General features: G+C 42.3%; 2 protein-coding genes and 1 long non-coding RNA gene across 3 annotated transcripts in view; 2 read left to right on the forward strand and 1 right to left on the reverse strand.

The window, feature by feature from the left end:
• Window positions 1-14,910, forward strand: part of LOC112238131 (protein Jumonji-like) — a 38,412-nt gene extending 23,502 nt beyond the window's left edge. Inside the window, exons 7-15 of the mRNA XM_042316933.1 lie at window positions 1,408-1,526; window positions 1,721-1,791; window positions 2,073-2,187; window positions 4,294-4,399; window positions 5,216-5,398; window positions 6,201-6,331; window positions 10,724-10,904; window positions 11,615-11,722; window positions 12,632-14,910. Of these exons, the coding sequence (XP_042172867.1) occupies window positions 1,408-1,526; window positions 1,721-1,791; window positions 2,073-2,187; window positions 4,294-4,399; window positions 5,216-5,398; window positions 6,201-6,331; window positions 10,724-10,904; window positions 11,615-11,722; window positions 12,632-12,841 (1,224 nt within the window). The 3' untranslated portion in view covers window positions 12,842-14,910. The remainder of the gene's footprint in view (window positions 1-1,407; window positions 1,527-1,720; window positions 1,792-2,072; window positions 2,188-4,293; window positions 4,400-5,215; window positions 5,399-6,200; window positions 6,332-10,723; window positions 10,905-11,614; window positions 11,723-12,631) is intronic.
• A 153-nt stretch (window positions 14,911-15,063) lies between these two features.
• Window positions 15,064-23,216, reverse strand: part of dtnbp1a (dystrobrevin binding protein 1a) — a 56,385-nt gene continuing 48,232 nt past the window's right edge. Inside the window, exons 8-10 of the mRNA XM_042316936.1 lie at window positions 19,138-19,293; window positions 17,483-17,629; window positions 15,064-15,567 (exon numbers count right to left, since the gene is read on the reverse strand). Of these exons, the coding sequence (XP_042172870.1) occupies window positions 15,269-15,567; window positions 17,483-17,629; window positions 19,138-19,293 (602 nt within the window). The 3' untranslated portion in view covers window positions 15,064-15,268. The remainder of the gene's footprint in view (window positions 15,568-17,482; window positions 17,630-19,137; window positions 19,294-23,216) is intronic.
• Window positions 20,820-22,085, forward strand: LOC121845477. Its single transcript, XR_006082581.1, has 3 exons — window positions 20,820-21,160; window positions 21,291-21,608; window positions 21,980-22,085. It is a non-coding gene; the product is annotated as an uncharacterized LOC121845477 (long non-coding RNA).

The raw sequence follows: 23,216 nt of genomic DNA on the forward strand, positions 1-23,216 counted from the left end.
TCACTGGGACCATAAGTAGTATAATTCACTGGGACCATAAGTAGTATAATTCACTGGGACCATAAGTAGTATAATTCACTGGGACCATAAGTAGTATAATTCATTGGGACCATAAGTAGTATAATTCACTGGGACCATAAGTAGTATAATTCACTGGGACCATAAGTAGTATAATTCACTGGGACCATAAGTAGTATAATTCACTGGGACCATAAGTAGTATAATTCACTGGGACCATAAGTAGTATAATTCACTGGGACCGTAAGTAGTATAATTCACTGGGACAATAAGTAGTATAATTCACTGGGACCATAAGTAGTATAATTCACTGGGACCGTAAGTAGTATAATTCACTGGGACCATAAGTAGTATAATTCACTGGGACCATAAGTAGTATAATTCACTGGGACCATAAGTAGTATAATTCACTGGGACCATAAGTAGTATAATTCACTGGGACCATAAGTAGTATAATTCACTGGGACCATAAGTAGTATAATTCACTGGGACCATAAGTAGTATAATTCACTGGGACCATAAGTAGTATAATTCACTGGGACCATAAGTAGTATAATTCACTGGGACCGTAAGTAGTATAATTCACTGGGACCATAAGTAGTATAATTCACTGGGACCATAAGTAGTATAATTCACTGGGACCATAAGTAGTATAATTCACTGGGACCATAAGTAGTATAATTCATTGGGACCATAAGTAGTATAATTCACTGGGACCATAAGTAGTATAATTCACTGGGACCATAAGTAGTATAATTCACTGGGACCATAAGTAGTATAATTCACTGGGACCATAAGTAGTATAATTCACTGGGACCATAAGTAGTATAATTCACTGGGACCATAAGTAGTAGTAGTATAATTCACTGGGACCATAAGTAGTATAATTCACTGGGACCATAAGTAGTATAATTCACTGGGACCATAAGTAGTATAATTCACTGGGACCATAAGTAGTATAATTCACTGGGACCATAAGTAGTATAATTCACTGGGACCATAAGTAGTATAATTCACTGGGACCATAAGTAGTATAATTCACTGGGACCATAAGTAGTATAATTCACTGGGACCATAAGTAGTATAATTCACTGGGACCATAATTCACTGGGACCATAAGTAGTATAATTCACTGGGACCATAAGTAGTATAATTCACTGGGACCATAAGTAGTATAATTCACTGGGACCATAAGTAGTATAATTCACTGGGACCATAAGTAGTATAATTCACTGGGACCATAAGTAGTATGGAGATGACTGATCAAGTCATTGAAATATTAATTTTCTCCTTTTGTCTTTCTTGTCAGCCATCCCACTGTGTGATCTACTGTCACTACTTGTTTTTTCATCTACATTAATGCAATAATGTTTCTGTCTGTGATTGCAGCAGGAGTACTGGAACATCGTGGAGCAGAGGGAATGTCATGTTGCAGTGCACTGTGGGAAAGTGGACACTAAAACTCATGGGAGTGGCTTCCCAGTTGGAAAGTCTGAGACGTTTTCAAAGTAAGGGCCTAACGGCATTATCCTATCACATGAATGGAGGATTTTGAATTTCCTGCTTATTCCCTCCTGATTCCTGGAATCTTCCAACTGGGATTTCTGGAGAACCGGGGAATTTTTTGGAAAGTTAGGGGAATTTTACAACCCTATAAGGACATGCATAAAATATGTGTTCTGTTCTCTTGTCTCCACTCAAGACATGGATGGAACCTTACAATCCTTCCCAATAATTCAGGATCCATCCTACGCCATCTTGGTGCTGTGCCAGGTAATCATCTGTACCTATGACCCTCTCCTGTTACACAGGATGACAGTACATTGTATTGTAATACAGACAGTTGTAAGTAGGTGCAGAGTGAACTGAAGGACTCCCATCAGCTTAACTACAACAGTTCCTTGAATGTATGTTGCGTTAGTTTTTTGTTGTTTTATACAGTATATCCTCATTTTTGGTGACACAATTCAATAGCATTCTGCTATGAATTAAGTGAACTTGAACTGACTAGAAAAGCTTGACAGTCTACTATGTCTTCCTTTGTGGTTGTACAGGAGTGACCATTCCTTGGCTGAACATCGGCATGGTCTTCTCTACCTCATGCTGGTCGCGAGACCATCACCGCCTTCCATACATTGATTACTTACACACGGGTGCTGACTGCATTTGGTAAGTAGTGGTTCACTGCTCACTGCCCTCTCCCAGTTTAATCCTACGGTCACTCAGGTTCACCACCTGCCACAACCAATGGAGAACGAGCTCAGCGTCAGTTAGTCAAGCCTGGTCAAATAGAGCTGATGGAGGTTGATTTAATAGAACTCCCTGAGCGTGGTCAGTGCAGTATGAAGGAAACGCTGTATGGCTCAGTAGGTAGAGCATGGCGCTCGCAACACCAGGATAGTGGGTTTGATTCTCTGGGCCATCCATACGTAAAATGTATGCAGTATGACTAAGTCTTTATTGGATAAATCTGCTAAATGGTATATATTTAAGAAATAAGGCACGAGGGGGTGTGGTATATGGCCAATATACCACGGCTAAGGGCTGTTGTTAAGCACGACAGTGGAGTGCCTGGACACAGCCCTTAGTCGTGATATATTGGCCATATACCACGGCTAAGGGCTGTTGTTAAGCACGACAGTGGAGTGCCTGGACACAGCCCTTAGTCGTGGTATATTGGTCATATACCACAGCTAAGGGCTGTTGTTAAGCACGACAGTGGAGTGCCTGGACACAGCCCTTAGTCGTGGTATATTGGCCATATACCACGGCTAAGGGCTGTTGTTAAGCACGACAGTGGAGTGCCAGGGCACAGCCCTTAGTCGTGGTATATTAGCCATATACCACACCCCCCCGAGGTGCCAGGAATCCTTGAAAGACGGTACAATATAAACTTTTCTTCCACAAATATTTGTGTTAATATCTGATAGACCAAATAATATATATATATATCACACCATGTAAAGGAACAACCTCCTAATTCAGAACTGTTTTTCTCATAATTTACAACTAAGTGGATTTATGTCAACTCAGTCAGACACCATAAAATGCATTTAATTTGTACATTTATTGTCCAAGTGTTTGAAGACCTTGTTTGTTTAATTCTATCATTACATTATTCAAATATGAAATACAAATCTCCAAACGTATTTTTATAAAGCATTTTTATAATGCTATATAATGCTCCAGGGCTAATTTTGTTAGCATTTTGGCATGTTTTTCTAGATTCAGAACATAAAACATTTATTAGCATTTTGGCATGTTTTTCTAGATTCAGAACATAAAACATTTATTAGCATTTTGGCATGTTTTTCTAGATTCAGAACATAAAACATTTATTAGCATTTTGGCATGTTTTTCTAGATTCAGAACATAAAACATTTAGCGTTTTGGCATAAAACAACATTTATAAAGGAAACATTATCCCTTATCTCTATCACAGCAAATATGTCAATAGTTTAACCATGTGTTGCAGAAGAGTGATTCAAATATTTTTTTATTTTAAAAAAAGCCATCAGTGACGGAGTTGACAACAGACACTCAAAACAGACATTTTTGCCTCAAAGTATTTTACATTTGTAAAATATATTACATTATTCTTTCAGCACTCTGACGGAGTTGACGTTAGCGTTACCGTGGTGATTTGACGTTAGCGTGGTGATTTGACGTTAGCGTTACCGTGGTGATTTCTATATCGTTTGTTTAAAACATATCAGATAGCAGAGAACTTTCCAGAACACAAGTGGTCTTGTTGCACTTACATGTAATGAGAACATGAATAAGAGGTCATTATGGTAGAGCTCACCCTGCTCATTCCTGATTTGAGTTGACCAAATCTCCAGACACATCTTTTAGGAATCACCGTTTCGAGATAAGGGCTATTGCAAATAACTACACAAGATCCTTTTTCAGTTAATATTAATTATTGCCAGTTAAAAAAATATATATATAATTACACTTTTTTGGAGAGTTTGAAATTGGGATCCTTTTCTCCAGACAATGGCATTTCCGGGTATAGAGCCAACATGGAAATGAATAATATTGAAAATATTTAGAAAATTCCAAAAGCAAATCTTTCCCCTTATAAAATTCCCCTTAATGTAATTGTTGAGCTCAAATAAAATCCTATAAAACTACAATAAAAAATAAAGTTTCATTGCCAGACAAGGATATTTTTGATTTACTAGTGCTATGACATGTGTCCACTAACTCCAACATGTTATCATATAGTGATACACAATTAGATCCCAATAACCCATGTGACCCGGTGTTCAGGTACTGTATTCCTGCTGAGGAGAAGGTGAAGCTGGACAAGGTGGTTCACACTCTACTGCAGGCTAATGGAACCCCAGGACTGGAGATGTTGGAGAACAACATCATGGTGTGACTGCAGGATACACTGTCTACACATACAGTATAAACATGGACTACAGAAACACTGTCCACACATACAGTATAAACATGGACTACAGAAACACTGTCCACACATACAGTATAAACATGGACTACAGAAACACTGTCCACACATACAGTATAAACATGGACTACAGAAACACTGTCTACACATACAGTATAAACATGGACTACAGAAACACTGTCCACACATACAGTATAAACATGGACTACAGAAACACTGTCCCCATACAGTATAAACATGGACTACAGAAACACTGTCTACACATACAGTATAAACATGGACTACAGAAACACTGTCTACACATACAGTATAAACATGGACTACAGAAACACTGTCTACACATACAGTATAAACATGGACTACAGAAACACTGTCTACACATACAGTATAAACATGGACTACAGAAACACTGTCTACACATACAGTATAAACATGGACTACAGAAACACTGTCTACACATACAGTATAAACATGGACTACAGAAACACTGTCCACACATACAGTATAAACATGGACTACAGAAACACTGTCCACACATACAGTATAAACATGGACTACAGAAACACTGTCTACACATACACACTGTGCTCTGGTGAAAAGATCTGCACTATATAGGGAACAGGGTGTAAGTAGTGCACTATATAGGGAACAGGGTGTAAGTAGTGCACTATATAGGGAACAGGGTGTAAGTAGTGCACTATATAGGGAACAGGATGCCATTTGGGATGTAGACTTGGTCGTTAGGTAATACATGTTCTCTGTCTCTCTCCCTCCCGCCAGATCTCTCCGGAGGTGCTGTGTCGAGCGGGGGTCAAAGTGCACCGGACCGTCCAGCAGAGTGGCCAGTTCGTCGTCTGTTTCCCGGCGGCGTTCGTCTCCAAGGTGTGCTGCGGCTACAGCGTCTCCGAGACAGTGCACTTCGCCACCCCCCAGTGGCTGAACACGGGATACCAGGCTGCCAAGGTTGGAGCCCCCCGTCGTATCAATACTTGAAGGAAAAGCTATGAGTTGAAAGAAGAGTATAGTTTAATTCAGTACATAATGTATTATAATGTTACGTGCCATGCTAACATTACTGTAGTATTTAGTATAGTGATACTAGTCATTGGCATCGGCATGTTAAATGTTGTTTTCACAGATAAAGTTGCAAGATCAGTTTGTTTAAAGTATTGGTCTTCAGCATTAACACAGATTCAATTCTCCATTTAAAATAAATCTGAATTACTTTGCTGTTACAATAAAATATATATATATATTGTTATTCAAGACAATTTTAAAATGATATAAATGTCTTTGCTAAAATTAACGAAAATCCATTTTCGTTTAGGGGTCTGACCACATAGAGTATGAACTCCTGTACCTGTCCTGTACCTCTCCATGCTCCTGTACATCTTGGGGTGGCCAGTTTGACTGAGTTCCAGTCCTGAAAGCTCCTCACGAAGGGGTGGTAAACCAGGCTCTAAAGTCTGACTTAACCAGCTTAGTTTATTCAGTCAGTCTGTCTGTCTATCAGTCAGTCAGTTCAGATAGAGTGGACAAACTGAGGGTAGAGAGCGCCTCTGTGTACCCAGTGTTCCACTGGTCAATTCAGTATCAAAGATTCTGTTATCCACATGGATCTTAGTTCCCTACACATCTACTGCATGAAAGGAGGGATTTGCGAGGGTTTACCAAACTGAGCACCTCCATTAATCTGAACTGGGATATGTTGTGAAAAGACCCTGTCATATCAAATGGTCAAATATCTCTTACCTCTCCTTCCCAGGAGCTGAAATGTCGACGCATAGAGAGGTCCTTCTCCATGGAGAAGTTGCTGTACCAGATCGCAATGTCAGAATCCAAACGGGAGAATGGTGTCATTCTGAGTACCATGACCTCACTTCTCAAAGACCTCAGGTGGGTTTAACTATTTAACCAATAGCAGTATTATCATTCCAGATCACAGTATCAATAGCAGTACTATATTTGTAGATCACAGTATCAATAGCAGTATTATCATTCCAGATCACAGTATCAATAGCAGTATTATCATTGTAGATCACAGTATTAATAGCAGTACTATATTTGTAGATCACAGTATCATTGTAGATCACAGTATCAATAGCAGTACTATATTTGTAGATCACAGTATCAATAGCAGTATTATCATTGTAGATCACAGTATCATTGTAGATCACAGTATTAATAGCAGTATTATCATTGTAGATCACAGTATCATTGTAGATGACAGCATTAATAGCAGTACTATATTTGTAGATCACAGTATCAATAGCAGTACTATATTTGTAGATCACAGTATCAATAGCAGTACTATAGTTTAGATCGCAGTATCAATAGCAGTATTATCATTCCATATCACAGTATTAATAGCAGTACTATATTTGTAGATCACAGTACCAATAGCAGTACTATATTTGTAGATCACAGTATTAATAGCAGTACTATATTTGGAGATCACAGTATCAGTAGCAGTATTATCATTGTAGATCACAGTATTAATAGCAGTATTATCATTGTAGATCACAGTATTAATAGCAGTATTATCATTGTAGATCACAGTATTAATAGCAGTATTATCATTGCAGATCACAGTATCAGTAGCACTATTATCATTGTAGATCACAGTATCAATAGCAGTATTATCATTGTAGATCACAGTATTAATAGCAGTATTGTCATTGTAGATCACAGTATCAATAGCAGTATTATCATTGTAGATCACAGTATTAATAGCAGTACTATATTTTAGATCGCAGTATCAATAGCAGTATTATCATTCCATATCACAGTATCAATAGCAGTATTATCATTGTAGATCACAGTATTAATAGCAGTACTATATTTGTAGATCACAGTATCAATATCAGTACTATATTTGTAGATCACAGTATCAATAGCAGTATTATCATTGTAGATCACAGTATCATTGTAGATCACAGTATTAATAGCAGTATTATCATTGTAGATCACAGTATCATTGTAGATGACAGCATTAATAGCAGTACTATATTTGTAGATCACAGTATCAATAGCAGTACTATATTTGTAGATCACAGTATCAATAGCAGTACTATATTTTAGATCGCAGTATCAATAGCAGTATTATCATTCCATATCACAGTATCATTGTAGATCACAGTATTAATAGCAGTACTATATTTGTAGATCACAGTACCAATAGCAGTACTATATTTGTAGATCACAGTATTAATAGCAGTACTATATTTGGAGATCACAGTATCAGTAGCAGTATTATCATTGTAGATCACAGTATTAATAGCAGTATTATCATTGTAGATCACAGTATTAATAGCAGTATTATCATTGTAGATCACAGTATTAATAGCAGTATTATCATTGTAGATCACAGTATCAATAGCAGTATTATCATTCCAGATCACAGTATCAATAGCAGTATTATCATTCCAGATCACAGTATCAATAGCAGTATTATCATTCCAGATCACAGTATCAATAGCAGTACTATATTTGTAGATCACAGTATCAATAGCAGTATTATCATTCCATATCACAGTATCAATAGCAGTATTATCATTGTAGATCACAGTATTAATAGCAGTACTATATTTGTAGATCACAGTATCATTGTAGATCACAGTATCAATAGCAGTACTATATTTGTAGATCACAGTATCAATAGCAGTATTATCATTGTAGATCACAGTATCATTGTAGATCACAGTATCATTGTAGATGACAGCATTAATAGCAGTACTATATTTGGAGATCACAGTATCAGTAGCAGTATTATCATTGTAGATCACAGTATTAATAGCAGTATTATCATTGTAGATCACAGTATTAATAGCAGTATTATCATTGTAGATCACAGTATTAATAGCAGTATTATCATTGTAGATCACAGTATTAATAGCAGTATTATCATTGCAGATCACAGTATCAGTAGCACTATTATCATTGTAGATCACAGTATCAATAGCAGTATTATCATTGTAGATCACAGTATTAATAGCAGTACTATATTTTAGATCGCAGTATCAATAGCAATATTATCATTCCATATCACAGTATCAATAGCAGTATTATCATTGTAGATCACAGTATTAATAGCAGTACTATATTTGTAGATCACAGTATCATTGTAGATCACAGTATCAATAGCAGTACTATATTTGTAGATCACAGTATCAATAGCAGTATTATCATTGTAGATCACAGTATCATTGTAGATCACAGTATCATTGTAGATGACAGCATTAATAGCAGTACTATATTTGTAGATCACAGTATCAATAGCAGTACTATATTTGTAGATCACAGTATCAATAGCAGTACTATATTTTAGATCGCAGTATCAATAGCAGTATTATCATTCCATATCACAGTATCATTGTAGATCACAGTATTAATAGCAGTACTATATTTGTAGATCACAGTACCAATAGCAGTACTATATTTGTAGATCGCAGTATCAATAGCAATATTATCATTCCATATCACAGTATCATTGTAGATTACAGTATTAATAGCAGTACTATATTTGTAGATCACAGTACCAATAGCAGTACTATATTTGTAGATCACAGTATTAATAGCAGTATTATCATTGTAGATCACAGTATCAATAGCAGTATTATCATTGTAGATCACAGTATCAATAGCAGTATTATCATTGTAGATCACAGTATTAATAGCAGTATTATCATTGTAGATCACAGTATTAATAGCAGTATTATCATTGTAGATCACAGTATTAATAGCAGTATTATCATTGTAGATCACAGTATCATCATACATGGAATGTAATTCTACTCTTAAAAGGGCACTCTGGGATTCAAAAAATGACAAAACAGTCACCCCACCACCTGTTGAATAAACAGCAGTCACCCCTCCACCTGTTGAATAAACAGCAGTCACCCCACCACCTGTTGAATAAACAGCAGTCACCCCTCCACCTGTTGAATAAACAGCAGTCACCCCACCACCTGTTGAATAAACAGCAGTCACCCCACCACCTGTTGAATAAACAGCAGTCACCCCACCACCTGTTGAATAAACAGCAGTCACCCCACCACCTGTTGAATAAACAGCAGTCACCCCACCACCTGTTGAATAAACAGCAGTCACCCCTCCACCTGTTGAATAAACAGCAGTCACCCCTCCACCTGTTGAATAAACAGCAGTCACCCCTCCACCTGTTGAATAAACAGCAGTCACCCCTCCACCTGTTGAATAAACAGCAGTGACCCCTCCACCTGTTGAATAAACAGCAGTCACCCCTCCACCTGTTGAATAAACAGCAGTCACCCCTCCACCTGTTGAATAAACAGCAGTCACCCCTCCACCTGTTGAATAAACAGCAGTCACCCCACCACCTGTTGAATAAACAGCAGTCAGTCCTCCACCTGTTGAATAAACAGCAGTCACCCCACCACCTGTTGAATAAACAGCAGTCACCCCACCACCTGTTGAATAAACAGCAGTCACCCCACCACCTGTTGAATAAACAGCAGTCACCCCACCACCTGTTGAATAAACAGCAGTCACCCCTCCACCTGTTGAACAAACAGCAGTCACCCCTCCACCTGTTGAATAAACAGCAGTCACCCCACCACCTGTTGAATAAACAGCAGTCACCCCTCCACCTGTTGAATAAACAGCAGTCAGCCCTCCACCTGTTGAATAAACAGCAGTCACCCCACCACCTGTTGAATAAACAGCAGTCACCCCACCACCTGTTGAATAAACAGCAGTCACCCCTCCACCTTTTGAACAAACAGCAGTCACCCCTTCACCTGTTGAATAAACAGCAGTCACCCCACCACCTGTTGAATAAACAGCAGTCACCCCTCCACCTGTTGAATAAACAGCAGTCACCCCTCCACCTGTTAAATAAACAGCAGTCACCCCTCCACCTGTTGAATAAACAGCAGTCACCCCTCCACCTGTTGAATAAACAGCAGTCACCCCTCCACCTGTTGAATAAACAGCAGTCACCCCTCCACCTGTTGAATAAACAGCAGTCACCCCTCCACCTGTTGAATAAACAGCAGTCACCCCTCCACCTGTTGAATAAACAGCAGTCACCCCTCCACCTGTTGAATAAACAGCAGTCACCCCTCCACCTGTTGAATAAACAGCTGTGGGGTGGGGCTGGAGAAATGTAACCACTCAAGAATCAATAGCTATACATCATTCATTTAAAAGTACATGTTACCTCTCTCAAATTGACCCTTTCCACAACTTAAAAAGGAAACAGTAGCCAGTGATGACAGACGATACACCAGTCTGCTCTACCTGTTCCAGGGATACAGAGTTGAGACAGCGCAGGGATCTGTTTGACGCCGGGCTGCGGTCTGTTGCCCGCTACTGTAGCCATGACAACCAGGCCTCGTCAGAGAGCAGGAGGATCCAGCGCCAGTGGCTGAGGCTCGACCCCTCGGACCGACGCTGCCAAGTGTGCCAACACCTCTGCTACCTCTCCATGGTGAGTCTTTACTGGGCCAGGAAAGGTTGGGCACAAACATAGGCAGGGATTCAATCAAAGGCATGTTGTCGACAAGCGCACTGTACGGCCAACAAGGTGCCTTCTAAAGGCCATTTCCCTGATGTTTGTGGAGATGGCATCAATGGTTAAGTCTGCAGATGGGAGCTCAATCGTAAATGTCCTGTAAAAAGACCGGTCTTACTTTATTGTCCCTGAAGGGAAAATGTGTTTATTCTTCATCCTGATGGCATACCACTCATGTCGCTGCAGATGGTTCAGGAGGGAAAATGTGTTTATTCTTTGTCCTGATGGCATGCTCCTCATGTCGCTGCAGATGGTTCAGGAGGGAAAATGTGTTTATTCTGTCCTGATGGCATGCTCCTCATGTCGCTGCAGATGGTTCAGGAGGGAAAATGTGTTTATTCTGTCCTGATGGCATGCTCCTCATGTCGCTGCAGATGGTTCAGGAGGGAAAATGTGTTTATTCTGTGTCCTGATGGCATGCTCCTCATGTCGCTGCAGATGGTTCAGGAGGGAAAATGTGTTTATTCTGTCCTGATGGCATGCTCCTCATGTCGCTGCAGATGGTTCAGGGGGGAAAATGTGTTTATTCTGTGTCCTGATGGCATGCTCCTCATGTCGCTGCAGATGGTTCAGGAGGGAAAATGTGTTTATTCTGTCCTGATGGCATGCTCCTCATGTCGCTGCAGGTGGTTCAGGAGAGTGAGAACGTGGTGTTCTGTCTGGAGTGTGTCCTGCTGTACGTACAGAAACACAAGTCCTGCCGAGGCCTCAAAATGATGTACCGTTACGACGAGGTACTACAGTACACTACACACTACTACAGTAAACTACACTACACACTACTACGGTACACTACACACTAATACAGTACACTACACACTACTACAGTAAACTACACTACACACTACTACAGTACACACTACACACTACTACAGTACACACTACTACAGTAAACTACACACTACTACAGTACACTACACACTACTACAGTAAAAAACACTACACACTAATACAGTAAACTACACACTACTACAGTACACTACACACTAATACAGTACACTACACACTAATACAGTACACTACACACTAATACAGTACAACTACACACTACTACAGTACACACTACTACAGTACACTACACACTACTACAGTACACTACACACTAATACAGTACACTACACACTAATACAGTAAACTACACTACACACTACTACAGTAAACTACACTACTACAACTACACTACTACAGTACACTACACACTAATACAGTAAACTACACTACACACTACTACAGTACACTACACACTACTATAGTAAACTACACTACACACTACTATAGTACACTACACACTACTACAGTACACTACACACTAATACAGTACACTACACACTAATACAGTACACTACACACTACTACAGTAAACTACACTACACTACTACAGTACACACTACACACTACTACAGTAAACTACACACTACTACAGTACTACAGTAAACCACACACTACTACAGTAAACTACACACTACTACAGTACACTACACACTACTACAGTACACTACACTACACACTACCACAGTACACTACACACTACTACAGTAAACTACACTACTACAGTACACTACACACGTAGTGAATTACTACACTCACTCTTCAATGTCAACCCACATTCTTCTTCTCCTGATTCCAATTCCTCTTCCTCTCAGGACCAAATCAACCATCTGGTGAGCAGGGTGTGTGGGAGAGTGCTGGAGAAGAGCGGCGCTGAGAAGAGGAGAGGGACGAGAGGACTTCAGGGCCCCGGTGAGGCGTCCACCCCGGCCAAACGCAGCGCCCGAAACAGAACCTCCATCACTGTGTCCCTCACCCGCCTCCCCTCCTCCACCCTGCCCAAGACCGCCCTCAGCTCTAAATAACTCACATCATGGGCCGTGTTCCATTACTTCACATCCTTCCTTCCTGGGTTCTTTGAGGTAAACACAGATTTACAAGTGGTTAGGTTACTACCACCCAATTACTGTCACCAATCCAACCGATTCACACCTGTGATTACTTCAAAGGAAGGAAGGAAGGAAGGAAGGAAGGAAGGAAGGAAGGACTTCTGAAGTGTTCCAACAGGACCAGTGCTTCACTACGGTACATTTCTCTCTGCTCAGTGTGGAGATTGTGCTCCTTAAACCACGGCTTTTGCACTAGAGTAAAAAAAAACATGTTTTTAAGAGGCATTAATGGCTGGATTCAGTTCCGTATCGGAGGATCCAGCTCAATTGAAATTTGAAGGCAACGTTCCAGCGTATCTCAGCTCAATTGGAAATTACCTTTAAAATGTTAGCTCGGATCTTCATCGATATGGATTGAAACCCAGCCCTTCGTCCAATACTGTATATTGTATCTAGATATCACAATATCCTCCTAGCTACACCTACTGTTATTACCTACAGACTTCACTTCCCTGGTGCTACATCTTGGTGCTCAATTTATACTGTCATTGGTGTAGTAGTAATAATAATGATCATTTCTCTTTTGCTCAAAGCCATTGGACTGCATCCTGAACTGTGAACACGTTTTTAGAACTTGTTACCAATAAGTTGATTCTACACACAGTTTTGCGTTTAAACTCCAACCAGTAATAAGGCTCTTCAGGGGTTTGTAATACATGCATTACGATACAAAGATTGTTCCAGCGGAGCGCAAAAAGTGGGTTGTGTTTATTAGTGCTAAACGTTGCAAAACCTTTTGCAAACAGAAAAAAAACAAGCGTTCCTTATTGGACATGTTCAGGAAGTCCCTCCCCGTTTTGGCCCTTTTGCTTCCTAGTGAATACGACCCTGGCCTCAGTATTAAACAGGGCCCCTTCTCAGATCATTGATGTTATAATTATTTAGAGAATTGGCCAAGAGTGGAACGGTAATCATGGGCTTCACACCGCTCATCTGACCATTTTGGTGTGAAACACTGTGCCTAAAAAAAAAATGCATACTAATAATTTTCAATCACTTCTGGTGCCGATAGTTTTTGTTTTGTGACCAAGTTATCCACTCTAGACCCTTACAGGCTCTTGACCTGTAACTCTTGGGTCTGCGGGACTGCGTTCCAAATGGCAGCCCATCCCCTATTTAGAGCACTAATTTTTGACCCGAGCCTCAAGGGCACTATATAGGGAATAGGGTGCCATTTGGGAGAGTCACAGTCCAGGTGTTTTATCAAAGAACAAAAACCACAACAGCATTGTACATATAAAACATTGTCAATGTCTAAAGATACATGTACCTGAGCCTTTTAAGGAATGGAATGCAGTGTTTTGGAGTAGGGGATTTATGAAGAAAAAGCCTTACACCCCCCCCCTCCCCCCTCCTCCACCACCACCAGTTACTTCTGTGGCCCCGTATACACACGGGTTGTGATACAAAACAAATCTAGAATTACACAAGCGTTGTGGAGACGGTGAAATGGTTGTGTAAACACTTTTTGTGCAGACACAAAATAATAATATATTGTATCACAACCCTTGTGTCAACTGTGTTGGACATTAGTTGTATGGGGCCAGGGTTGCCCTGGTAACAAGTATGGAGAAGTGCTGCATAGTTTGAATCCCCTCGTTTTTTACCTAAACTTTTTTTTATGAAAAGGGAAAATAAGTAGAAGAATAATAAAAATGCTAAAATCTACTATGTACAGAAGGAGTAACTCCTGTTGTTGCACTCCAGCCTCGCGACAAGAGTCCTTTCAAATCAGCTTGTTGAGACCCCTTACAAAAACAATCCATTTTCGAAGTTCCCATATATACAGAGTTGGATGTTTTTTAAAAAGCGTGCTTAATGTTTTGGTTGTTTTTTTACAACAGGCTCATTACAGCCGACCGTCTCATTTCTTATCTCGGATTCTGTTTTCCTTCCATGCTGATTCAAGTTGGACAATGACCGTTTTATTTTCTATTTTATTTGTTAGTACCCATTAAGGTTGAATAAAAAGGTTTGACAGTGTCTATCCAAATGTGTTCTTCTCAGTGCTGTGTGTCTGTACCCTCCAAGCATCCTCCCCAAACATCTCTGTGTTTAAGAACCACCAAGCTATTCTAGTTATTGACTTCAAAGCTTTGCTTTAAACTCCCAGTGTAATGTCTGAAGAATGCATTCCCTTGAACATTTTAAACAACTTTATTATTATTTACTTAGATATAATTGGATACAAGGAAGGAAGCTACATTTCATTTATAAAAAAACAGAAAAGAAAAAAAGTTTTTTTGGGGAAAAAATGCAAAACGGACCCCCAGATCAGCGTCTAGGAGCTACCCTATACCCCCTAGAGCCGGTCTCACCCAGGGGGCAGCTCTGTGACGGCTCCTAAGAAGCCTGCGAGTCGCTGTCGTCAGAGTTCTTGAACGTCTCTGCCTCGGGCAACGACACCAGGGCTGTGTCTGCCTGCACTTCCTCCTCGTCTGGCAGTACCAGGGGCTGGTCTCCGTCTCCACTGGCCTCGCTGCCCTCCCCCTCCTGGCACTCCCCCAGGCTGGTGTCCTGGCTGGTGTCCTGGCTGGCTGAGCCTGGCTCCGTGGAGGAGAAGGAAGACGGCTTGTTCCTCAGTTCCGCCTGGGTGGGCACCCGCAGGGAGATCTCAGAGGACAACGACTCAGGGTCTGGACCTGGGGGGACAGGAGGGAGGGAGAGGGGATCAGTCCAACATCACGGCTCTGCCCATATATATATATGGGATACAGGGTTCCATTTGGGACTCAACCACATGCTCCATCATGTGATTCTAGTGTGCTGCAGTGTATAGTCTCTGTTTTGTTTGAACTCGTGACAACACAACTCTGTTATCCCCAGGGTGACGCGCATGCTTTGATACCATGTGTTCATAAGAAAGTGGCTCGCTAGCAATGCACTTAATAACATGACTAAATGGACACAAGCAAATACGGTCTCTGTACCGTTGGTGGCTACGTGATAGCATTAGCCATACTGTCTCTGTACCGTTGGTGGCTACGTGATAGCATTAGCCATACTGTCTCTGTACCGTTGGTGGCTACGTGATAGCATTAGCCATACTGTCTCTGTACCGTTGGTGACAACGTGATAGCATTAGCCATACTGTCTCTGTACCGTTGGTGGCTACGTGATAGCATTAGCCATACTGTCTCTGTACCGTTGGTGACAACGTGATAGCATTAGCCATACTGTCTCTGTACTGTTGGTAGCTACGTGATAGCATTAGCCATACTGTCTCTGTACCGTTGGTGGCTACATGATAGCATTAGCCATACTGTCTCTGTACCGTTGGTGACAACGTGATAGCATTAGCCGTACTGTCTCTGTACCGTTGGTGGCTGCGTGATAGCATTAGCCATACTGTCTCTGTACCGTTGGTGGCTACGTGATAGCATTAGTCATACTGTCTCTGTACCGTTGGTGGCTACATGATAGCATTAGCCGTACCGTTGGTAGCTACGTGATAGCATTAGCCATACTGTCTCTGTACCGTTGGTGACAACGTGATAGCATTAGCCATACTGTCTCTGTACTGTTGGTAGCTACGTGATAGCATTAGCCATACTGTCTCTGTACCGTTGGTGGCTACATGATAGCATTAGCCATACTGTCTCTGTACCGTTGGTGACAACGTGATAGCATTAGCCGTACTGTCTCTGTACCGTTGGTGGCTGCGTGATAGCATTAGCCATACTGTCTCTGTACCGTTGGTGGCTACGTGATAGCATTAGTCATACTGTCTCTGTACCGTTGGTGGCTACATGATAGCATTAGCCGTACCGTTGGTAGCTACGTGATAGCATTAGTCATACTGTCTCTGTACCGTTGGTGGCTACGTGATAGCATTAGCCATACTGTCTCTGTACCGTTGGTGGCTACGTGATAGCATTAGCCATACTGTCTCTGTACCGTTGTTGGCTACGTGATAGCATTAGCCATACTGTCTCTGTACCGTTGGTGGCTACGTGATAGCATTAGCCATACTGTCTCTGTACCGTTGGTGGCTACGTGATAGCATTAGCCATACTGTCTCTGTACCGTTGGTGGCTACATGATATCAACAAATGGTCGTCCCAAATTGCACCCTATTCCCTACATAAATTAGTACATTAAGTAGCAAGCCTTCTGCAAGCCTGTTTCTATAGTGAGGCAGCTTGATGTACCAGTACACCGCGTGAAGCTACTCCCAATCCTCCAATTTCAGGGAGGACACTAACCACAAGGCCACTGAGTTGGTTATTCCCTACAGAGTGCACTGTGTTGATAACTACCTGAGGTGAGTGAGGAGGTCAGGGTGTTGATAACTACCTGAGGTGAGTGAGGAGGTCAAGGCTGTTGATAACTACCTGAGGTGAGTGAGGAGGTCAGGGTGTTGATAACACCTGAGGTGAGTGAGGAGGTCAGGGTGTTGATAACTACCTGAGGTGAGTGAGGAGGTCAGGGTGTTGATAACTACCTGAGGTGAGTGAGGAGGTCAGGGTGTTGATAACTACCTGAGGTGAGTGAGGAGGTCAAGGCTGTTGATAACTACCTGAGGTGAGTGAGGAGGTCAAGGCTGTTGATAACTACCTGAGGTGAGTGAAGAGGTCAGGCTGTCGTCTTCTCCTCCAGAGTTGAGAAAGACGTCGAGGGCCTCGTGGTCCGACACGTCCATCAGGTCCATCTGTTCCAGAACGTCAACGTTCACCTCCATGGAAGACATGCTACCTATTGGCCCTGTGGAGCGACACACACAACCAGCGTCACTTCACACTGCAGCTGCACCACACCGCTACTGTTCCGCAGTCCCATCCTGCCTCCATTTCTCACAAGGAACCCTGGGACTTATCCTCCAATGTGGTTGAAAGGGCGGCGAGGAGATGGGGTGCGAGGAATCACGGAATGACGAATTCAGAACCTCAGACTGGCGGACAGTACAACACTGAAGATACACACACACGTCACTGTTACAGACAGTACAACACTGAAGATACACACACATGTCACTGTTACAGACAGTACAACACTGAAGATACACACACATGTCACTGTTACAGACAGTACAACACTGAAGATACACATACATACACATGTTACTGTTACAGACAGTACAACAGCACAACACTGAAGACACACACACGTCACTATTACAGACTGACAGACAGTACAACACTGAAGATACACACACATCACTGTTACAGACAGTACAACACTGAAGATACACACACATCACTGTTACAGACTGACAGACAGCACAACACTGAAGATACACACACATCACTATTACAGACTGACAGACAGTACAACACTGAAGATACACACACATCACTGTTACAGACTGACAGACAGCACAACACTGAAGATACACACACACAGGTCACTGTTACAGACTGACAAGACAGTACAACAGCACAACACTGAAGACACACACACGTCACTGTTACAGACTGACAGACAGTACAACACTGAAGATACACACACGTCACTATTACAGACTGACAAGACAGTACAACAGCACAACACTGAAGACACACACACATCACTGTTACAGACTGACAGACAGTACAACACTGAAGATACACACAGGTCACTGTTACAGACAACACAGCTCTGACATGAGACACACAGACAGCACTATCATACCTCAAGTATGATGAAAGCAGGAAGGGGAAGCACAATAAAAGACGTAGGAAACAGTCCATTAACCGGCGTAGCATCACTGGTTACTGTAAAGCTCAATGTCCCAGACAGAGCAGAACAAGGGAAAAGTCATAGAATCTACACCAAAACAGCAGTTACACCAGACCAAAGTCAATACAGAAAATATCTTAAAACACAAGTCAACCTTTTTAAAAAGAGCCTTTCTTTGACCTTCTGCAACGTTTATTATTTTTTATTTGACCTTTATTTAACTTGGCAAGTCAGTTAAGAACAAATTCTTATTTTCAATGACGGCCTCCTGGGGAACAGTGGGTTTAACTGCCTTGTTCAGGGGCAGAACGACAGATTTTTATCTTGTCAGCTCAGGGATTCGATCTAGCAACCTTTCGGTTACTAGTCCAACGCTCTAACCACTAGGCTACCCTGCCGCCCCCTGCCATATCAACAGAGGTAGTGTTCCAAATGGACCCCTATTTCCTACAGACCCGTAGTGCACTACTTCCCAGGGTCCGTAGTGCTATGGTCCAAAGCAGTGCACTATAAAAAGGGGAGCCACACAGTGTGTGTTCTGGGTTCCAGCTCACCTCTTCTGTCAGTGATCTGCAGGTAGCCAGTAGAGAGGTACTGATCCATGTCCTGTTGGAAAGCTTCTTCAAAGTACTTCTGCCTCTCCTTCAGCTTCCCCTGCTGGGCGTGCTCCATGTCCAGCACCTTCTGGGCGTGCTCAGAGTCCAGCTCGGCTGGGGGGAAACAGGAAGTACACGTAAACATAGAGGTGGATAGAGGGTTGACTTGCGCTCACGGAAGCAGCCATTGAAAAGATAGTAGATGAGCTCTAGTACATTTCTATGGAGGTCAGTAATACCCTCTGGATAGACATAAGGACAAGCCACAGTCAAACGCCTCAGTCTTCCATTATTTAATGGAAACATGTTTCACAAATCTGCACTGTGAAGGTCACTGTGTAGGTCACTGTAAAAGTTACTGTATAAGTCACTGTGTAGGTCACTGAATATAAACAAGTCATTGTTTGGTATTCCATTGACCACATACATACAGGTTGGGACACAACCTGTAGTTAGCCGTTTACATCAGATAAATGTCTTCTCACTATTATAATGATCAACATCATCCTACAGATATAAGATAAATGTCTTCTCACTATTATAATGATCAACATCATCCTACAGATATAAGATAAATGTCTTCTCACTATTATAATGATCAACATCATCCTACAGATATAAGATAAATGTCTTCTCACTATTATAATGATCAACATCATCCTACAGATATAAGATAAATGTCTTCTCACTATTATAATGATCAACATCATCCTACAGATATTATAAAGATAAATGTCTTCTCACTATTATAATGATCAACATCATCCTACAGATATTATAAAGATAAATGTCTTCTCACTATTATAATGATCAACATCATCCTACAGATATTATAAAGATAAATGTCTTCTCACTATTATAATGATCAACATCATCCTACAGATATTATAAAGATAAATGTCTTCTCACTATTATAATGATCAACATCATCCTACAGATATCATAAAGATAAATGTCTTCTCACTATTATAATGATCAACATCATCCTACAGATATCATCAGATAAATGTCTTCTCACTATTATAATGATCAACATCATCCTACAGATATAAGATAAATGTCTTCTCACTATTATAATGATCAACATCATCCTACAGATATCATCACATAAATGTCTTCTCACTATTATAATGATCAACATCATCCTACAGATATCATCACAAATGTCTTCTCACTATTATAATGATCAACATAATCCTACAGATATCATCAGATAAATGTCTTCTCACTATTATAATGATCAACATCATCCTACAGATATCATCACAAATGTCTTCTCACTATTATAATGATCAACATCATCCTACAGATATCATCACAAATGTCTTCTCACTATTATTAATGATCAACATCATCCTACAGATATAAGATAAATGTCTTCTCACTATTATAATGATCAACATCATCCTACAGATATCATCACATAAATGTCTTCTCACTATTATAATGATCAACATCATCCTACAGATATCATCACAAATGTCTTCTCACTATTATAATGATCAACATCATCATGTAGGGGCTCTCTCCTCACAGGTCCCTGAGTCTGGTCAGAGACACTGTCCTTACTGTAGGGGCTCTCTCCTCACAGGTCCCTGAGTCTGGCCAGAGACACTGTCCTAACTGTAGTCTGGGGGCTCTCTCCTCACAGGTCCCTGAGTCTGGTCAGAGACACTGTCCTTACTGTAGGGGCTCTCTCCTCACAGGTCCCTGAGTCTGGCCAGAGACACTGTCCTTACTGTAGGGGCTCTCTCCTCACAGGTCCCTGAGTCTGGCCAGAGACACTGTCCTTACTGTAGGGGCTCTCTCCTCACAGGTCCCTGAGTCTGGCCAGAGACACTGTCCTTACTGTAGGGGCTCTCTCCTCACAGGTCCCTGAGTCTGGCCAGAGACACTGTCCTTACTGTAGGGGCTCTCTCCTCACAGGTCCCTGAGTCTGGCCAGAGACACTGTCCTTACTGTAGGGGCTCTCTCCTCACAGGTCCCTGAGTCTGGTCAGAGACACTGTCCTTACTGTAGGGGCTCTCTCCTCAGGGGCTCTCTCCTCACAGACACTGTCCCTGAGTCTGGTCAGAGACACTGTCCTTACTGTAGGGGCTCTCTCCTCACAGGTCCCTGAGTCTGGCCAGAGACACTGTCCTTACTGTAGGGGCTCTCTCCTCACAGGTCCCTGAGTCTGGTCAGAGACACTGTCCTTACGGTAGAGTCTTCTCACAGAGCCCTGAGTCTGGCCAGAGACAATGTCCTTACGGTAGAGTCTCCTCACAGGTCCCTGAGTCTGGCCAGAGACACTGTCCTTACTGTAGGGGCTCTCTCCTCACAGGTCCCTGAGTCTGGTCAGAGACACTGTCCTTACGGTAGAGTCTTCTCACAGAGCCCTGAGTCTGGCCAGAGACACTGTCCTTACTGTAGGGGCTCTCTCCTCACAGGTCCGAGTCTGGCCAGAGACACTGTCCTTACTGTAGGGGCTCTCTCCTCACAGGTCCCTGAGTCTGGCCAGAGACACCATCCTTACTGTCGGGGCTCTCTCCTCACAGGTCCCTGAGTCTGGCCAGAGACACTGTCCTTACTGTAGGGGCTCTCTCCTCACAGGTCCCTGAGTCTGGCCAGAGACACTGTCCTTACTGTAGGGACTCTCTCCTCACAGGTCCCTGAGTCTGGTCAGAGACACTGTCCTTACGGTAGAGTCTTCTCACAGAGCCCTGAGTCTGGCCAGAGACAATGTCCTTACGGTAGAGTCTCCTCACAGAGCCCTGAGTCTGGCCAGAGACACTGTCCTTACTGTAGGGTCTCCTCACAGGTCCCTGAGTCTGGCCAGAGACACTGTCCTTACTGTAGGGGCTCTCTCCTCACAGGTCCCTGAGTCTGGCCAGAGACACTGTCCTTACTGTAGGGACTCTCTCCTCACAGGTCCCTGAGTCTGGTCAGAGACACCATCCTTACTGTAGTCTCCTCACAGAGCCCTGAGTTTGGCCAGAGACACTGTCCTTACTGTAGCATCTCCTCACAGAGCCCTGAGTCTGGCCAGACACCATCCTTACTGTAGCATCTCCTCACAGAGGCCTGAGTCTGGCCAGACACCATCCTTACTGTAGAGTCTCCTCACAGAGCCCTGAGTCTGGCCAGAGACACTGTCCTTACTGTAGAGTCTCCTCACAGAGCCCTGAGTCTGGCCAGACACCATCCTTACTGTAGGGGCTCTCTCCTCACAGGCCCTGAGTCTCCTCACAGAGCCCTGAGTCTGGCCAAAGACACCATCCTTACTGTAGCATCTCCTCACAGAGCCCTGAGTCTGGCCAGACACCATCCTTACTGTAGCGTCTCCTCACAGAGCCGAGTCTGGCCAGACACCATCCTTACTGTAGAGTCTCCTCACAGAGCCCTGAGTCTGGCCAGAGACACCATCCTTACGGTAGAGTCTTCTCACAGAGCCCTGAGTCTGGCCAGAGATAATGTCCTTATGGTTGAGTCTCCTCACAGAGCCATGAGTCTTGCCAGAGACACCATCCTTACTTTAGAGTCTCCTCACAGAGCCCTGAGTCTGGCCAGAGACACCATCCTTACTGTAGAGTCTCCTCACAGAGCCCTGAGTCTGGCCAGAGACACTGTCCTTACTGTAGCGTCTCCTCACAGAGCCCTGAGTCTGGCCAGACACCATCCTTACTGTAGAGTCTCCTCACAGAGCCCTGAGTCTGGCCAGACACCATCCTTACTGTAGCGTTTCCTCACAGAGCCCTGAGTCTGGCCAGAGACACCTCTGTGTGGAGCGTGCAGAGACTAGCACCCTGAGTCTGGCCAGAGAGACTATTCTGTGACCTCTTTATGTCAGTTAACAACCCTTTCTTGTGATACTACAGTATCAGGATACTAACGAGATACCACTACAGTACTACAGGATACTAACAAGATACCACTACAATACTACAGGATACTAACAAGATAGTATCCTGTAGTACTGTAGTACTAACAAGATAGTACTACAGGATACTAACAAGATAGTACTACAGGATACTAACAAGATAGTACTACAGTACTAC

Source organism: Oncorhynchus tshawytscha, unplaced genomic scaffold (assembly GCF_018296145.1).
Source record: "Oncorhynchus tshawytscha isolate Ot180627B unplaced genomic scaffold, Otsh_v2.0 Un_contig_7283_pilon_pilon, whole genome shotgun sequence".
NCBI lineage: Eukaryota > Metazoa > Chordata > Actinopteri > Salmoniformes > Salmonidae > Oncorhynchus > Oncorhynchus tshawytscha.